Raw genomic sequence first — 5532 nt, 5'->3', positions numbered from 1 at the left:
TAATCAAAAAGGAAAATTATATAAAGAACACAACTTGAGTTTTATGAACACAGCTAGTACAACACATTTTATGATTCTTAATCCACATATTGGTAATGCTGCATTATAGTTACAACTAGGTCAATGTTATAAGGGTACTTCGCATATTATACAAATAATATATACGGATCTACCATAGATTTCCAGGACTAATGTCAATTAAATGTCAGCCACAGATGAGCCAAACCCAATATCAAAACCAAATTTAACGCAAGTCAGCTCATGCTTGTTTCCATCATACATCTTCATGGTCAGAGCATACGAACCCTGCAAATGAAATACATGGTAAGATGAAACTTAGAGACTAGCATTAAACAAGAAAGGAGACAACATTGTATGATCAAACAATCTTAACAACATAATCCAGTGCTTCACTTGAAACTTAAATGTCTGCAAGGATGCCCTTCAGAAATTAGACAATTGAAATGAAGTGCCATTAATAAATACAGTCGTAATTTGGAAACTGATAAATGAAGGAAACAACAAATTGAGTGCTACATAAAACCTCTCCAAAGGAAAGGTGAGATGCTCATGCAAGCTAACATGCTCATGGCATTAGCACAAAAATAGAAAGACCTATGTGTGTTAGGCGGCAGGGGTTAAATCACAGGATAATGAACTTGGAATTTGTCAATACAACATTCACAAAAAATGGAAAATTTTCTTGATGAATATGAAGGTTGCTGCCGTGTTTGACTAAAGAAGTCACAGTATCAAAAAATAGGTATAGCATGGTTTTCTAAATGGCAATAAACATGTTGATTTCACCCTCCAAATCCCCTTATATAAATAGAAAAACAGAGCAGACGATAAAAGTAGTAGTGTGCTGGTACCATCCAAGTATCAAACAGATAACATGCTAAGACACATCAGATTCTAGCTGTGTTCCAACAAATGTCAATCCCTATCTTAAGATGTCTACATGCCATAAAACGAGTCCAAGAATTTCTTCCCAGGAGTTCGAATTTGTGCATGTCCGAATACACAGTGAAAAATCACGGTGAGACCAAATCATGGTGGTGGATAGATGTAAAAGATAAGGGATGTTTTTTCTGTCCACCGTGATTATGGCTTCACTGTGGTTTTCCACTGTGCATCCAAACATGCACTTAATAAAGAAGTCAATAATTTAGCAAGACAGATTTTGAATCAGCTGCAAATCTGCACTTGCATAGGTAGATATATTTCCTCTTCATCCAAAATACATACACACACGCACAATCTATTCAAGGAATGAACAAAACATATACTTACAGGTGGAGTGAATCCAGGCAAAACTTGTGAATGTGCAATCACAAAGTTGCCAGCAGAAACAGGACAAGGTGTTTCTCCACAAAGGTCATGGGTCTCACTATATACGTGCCAACCAAAATACGACACATCAATCACCAGTTTCCCTCCAGATAATGCTTGACCTGCGAAACGATTGGACCAATACTCTATCCATCAAAACCTCACTTTCCATCAGCAATGCACCACTATGATATAATCTCATTAAGATATCTAACTAAGTTCCCGTTTAGAATAGCTTATTTGAAACTATCTTATAGCATATGCACTTATGCAAGTGTTTTGGAGAGCTTATCTAAAACTTTCTTATGACCTACCTACAAGCTGTTTTGAGCTTACTTTCATAAGTTGTCCAATTAGCGGACATCCTCACCAAACCGTTGAAATTGGAGTCATTCGGGAGCTGAGATGGAAGCTTGGAGTTTGTGATTTTTCAGGAGTTAACTAGCTGCAAATGGAGTCTAGTTCAAGGGAGGAAATAATAAGACTTAGTCAAAAGTGTTCTGGTTTTTCGCACTATTTGTCATTTGATTTAATTTAGTTTTGTAGTCAAGTTAGTTTCTTAATTCTAGTTAGAACGTGGGCTGTAGTTTGTTACAGTGTTTTCTTTCTCTATTTATCAGTTGTACTTTCACAAGGAATAAACAAGTCATTCCAGAACTGTTATTCCTTGTGGGAGTGCGGCTAATAAATAGAGAAAGAAAACAAACGTGCTGTAACAAACTACAGCACACGTTCTAACTAGAATTAAGGAAACTAGACTACAAAACTAAACTAAATCAAATATCAAATAATCCTAAAAACCATAACACTTTTGACTCCTCCCTTGAACTAGACTGCATTTGCAGCTATTTAACTCCTGAAAACTCACAAATCCATCTCAGCTCCCGAAACACACCCAAACATCACTTCCATACTTTTCCATGCTCATAAAAACATGAAAATAGTAAAATAGCAAAGTTTCAACACACATGGGCATAAAGAAACACCGAATTTATGAAATTGGATATAACAATTCATAGAAATTTAAAAAACAAAAGAAAGTAAACATGTTGACATAAGAAAAGCATGTGAAGTTTAGGAGTACTTGTAGCTGCAGCAATGCTGAATGTAGCAGGCTGGCCTCTTGCGACGGGATCAGGAGATATTTCAACTCCTTTGACCTCAACATCATAGTCAGCTTTCTTATCTGGCATACATAAACATTCATGTTATTGTTTAATCAATCATGAAGAATAGTAATAATACAACAAGAATATACAACAAAACATTCTAACTTCATAAATTCTAAAACTAATCAAAGAGAAGAACCCTTCTTCACAAGTCACAACTATAAAAACAAAAACACAAAAATTAAAACCCTAATTGTATAGAATCTGCACTTCAAATAATTATTTAACAAGTTGCTTCCAATTAGCAATAGGAAAACTGATTATTCAATTAAACTCAACTCATCAGTCATCAGTTCAACTCTGATAATTTATACAAATATAAAATTCATCAACTCCTAATTAAATCAAATTGATGGCACACAACAAATAAACATATAAAATTGATGCAAAAACAAAAACAAAAACAATTATCAGAACAAATAAACACAATTATTTAACGAACAATTATTGGTACGAAAAGATTAAAACTTGAAACACCCCCTGTGATCCTCAATCAAAGAAAATAACGAAAAAAATAGTTGAATAAGAGCAGACATTGGGGGAAAGTAAAGGAAAAGAGGATGAAGGAGAAGCAAGTAACCGCAATAGTGAACGTCGGTGGCGGTGGCGAAGGCGTGAAGAAGACACAGCGTTGAAAAGAACAAGAGATTGAACTTTTTGATCTCCATCGTTGCTTTGATTTCGAAGGAGTGACAGCACAAGATGAACAAACCTAGTTGTTGATGATAATGGCCAGCTTTGCTTGCTCAAGTTAACTTCCTCATCTCATATCTCTTTAGCATTTATAGATTAACATACATAGCTAAAATTTGTTTCTTTTTTTTGTTTCTTTTTTTCATGTTTAGATGTCATTTAAGAGTTTAAGATAAGTTAGTTATATCTTAATTATGAATTTCTTCTATCTCAATTAATTAGTAAAAAATAATAAGGACATAATTGATTACGAAACAAAGGATATATTTAGAAATTAACTAACATTTTCCTCCTCCTTCTCCTCCATGGAGATGCTTAACAATTGACATGCTCTCACAACATTTTGCTCCTCCACCTCCCTAGTTTTGTACTATGCACTTTTTATGTTTCAAACCAATTATATATATAATATATTAAATGAAGGTTTTTTCTACAATGTTTTGTCACGTGGCACCCGATTCCCCGAGGCCTCTACTTTGATAAATATATTTAAGTAAGTACAAAATTATGGTGGTTAAATACAAACGTGAAAATATGACATAATCTTTACAAATCCAAACAAAAATATCAATTTTGGATGTATATTTTAAACAAATACATTGGCTACAACCGTACAAAAATAAAATTGCATATAACAAAAATAACTCGTGCCTCGCACGGGTAATTCCACTAATTTAATATAAAGAGTTGGCTCTTATGTTTGTTTGTTTATTAAGTTTCTCTAATCCTTAATTTTATTTGACAATGATAAAAGGGAGATAAAATATAAGTAATAAGTAGTAAACAATCTAAAAGACTTAATAACATAAAATATTAAATATGTTTCACGTCCTCACAACATAAGGGGGATGGTGGTGGTTGGCTGGAAAAAATGGTGAAGTTGGTTGGTCGGAAACAATAATGGAAAGGACGAATAGTGGTGGGAGGAGGAAGAAGAAGGGGGAATTATTGTATTAGGTAAATAGGATATTTTGGTCATTTTAGGGCACTTTAGTCTTAGATCATGCATTTTTGTATTTTCTAGTGTATCTTAGGATTCTCTAGCTTTCATTTGTAATTTTTATGTGTGTTTAGTGGTTTGTGGATTGCAAGTTTCACTAAAGTGAGGAGACTACTTCTTGTGCAAGCTCATTCTCCTTCCACATACATTTTCGTAACAATCTGTCCGGTCAAATTTAAGATTTATGTGTTTTGAACTACATATCAAAATTTAAGTTTGATCTAACCGTGAACGAGTTCATACGAGTTATTTTACGAAAGGAGCTCAAAGTTGTGAACTACAGATGATGCAATAGAAGAAGGTTGGTTGGTTACCACGCTCGCACAACTGCGACCATAATTACTTCAAAATTACGATTGTTGAAATGCTCCCAAACATCATGTTTGAAAATTTGGCAAAAACTCATGAAATTAAGTATATTCAGCTTTATTTTTTTTATGAATTAACATTAAAAACAAGCTTGAAATTTAACTATTGACAGATATATATTACTCCTTTTTCTTATTTTCCAAGCAAGCTTACTTAAAAGATTTTTTTCTTGAAAATTAGTATGAGTATAAATGTTGACACATGATACATAATGTTATGATTGGTTATGGAGTGACATTATTCGTCCGAAAGTGGGGTAGCCTGATCTGGAAGATAAACTGACAAAGGTGTTTAAGATGGTTGGACATGTACAATGTGAAGATGGAAATCTTCAGCATGATAATGGTTGTTAAAGGATCAGAATTAAGCTCAATGTTTTGTCCAAGACAAAAAATGTGCTGCTAAGCATAGAATCCCACGTGGAGCACTTGATCATTTAATTAGGATAAACAATATAATTTTTATTTATGTCCTTAACTAGTATCTGAGATTAAGCTGAAGACAGAGACACAAAAAGTTGCATTCTGTATTGTGCAGTCCAGTGATGGCTCAGAATGAGACCATAGAATGTTTTGGATCTGTAATACATAGTTTTTTCCTCATAAGTTCCTATATGCTATTCTTGCATGGCTAAGTTTCATGCAACACCATTGTAGTTCTACTTAATACAAATACCTTCCAGTTCAGTTTTGGATCAGGAATTTCATTATCACAGTACATGAGTTAAAATATGTTAATATTTATTCAAAATCAGTAGTTTTAACGGTTGCTTCATTTGCTATTATCCTATACGTTTTCATTTGATGTGCACATTCATTCTGGAATTTTATACTTGTTATTATATATAGTAATTTTATGGCTCTAATATAAGAATTGCAAAGGCATTTGAGCCACATATACACGGACCTCAGGACAAAAAAGTTGGAATCAAAGTATTATATGGTTATTATATCTAGGCATCTAACTGTC

The 5532-nt window shown here is 33.5% G+C and overlaps 1 protein-coding gene across 1 annotated transcript; it reads right to left on the bottom strand.

Moving 5' to 3' along the window:
• On the bottom strand, nucleotides 1-3313 carry LOC130720760 (uncharacterized). Its single transcript, XM_057571456.1, has 4 exons — nucleotides 3082-3313; nucleotides 2417-2518; nucleotides 1294-1454; nucleotides 1-306 (listed from the first exon to the last, which is right to left on the bottom strand). The coding sequence occupies exons 1-4, from the start codon at nucleotides 3167-3169 to the stop codon at nucleotides 199-201; spliced, it is 459 nt and encodes a 152-aa protein (XP_057427439.1). The 5' UTR covers nucleotides 3170-3313; the 3' UTR covers nucleotides 1-198.
• Nucleotides 3314-5532: the final 2219 nt, after the last annotated feature.

This window comes from Lotus japonicus, chromosome 5 (genome assembly GCF_012489685.1).
Source record: "Lotus japonicus ecotype B-129 chromosome 5, LjGifu_v1.2".
In the NCBI taxonomy this organism is placed as follows: Eukaryota; Viridiplantae; Streptophyta; class Magnoliopsida; order Fabales; family Fabaceae; genus Lotus; species Lotus japonicus.
The sequence above is the reverse complement of the archived record's forward strand: the minus strand, read 5'-3'. Positions and strand labels throughout refer to the sequence as shown.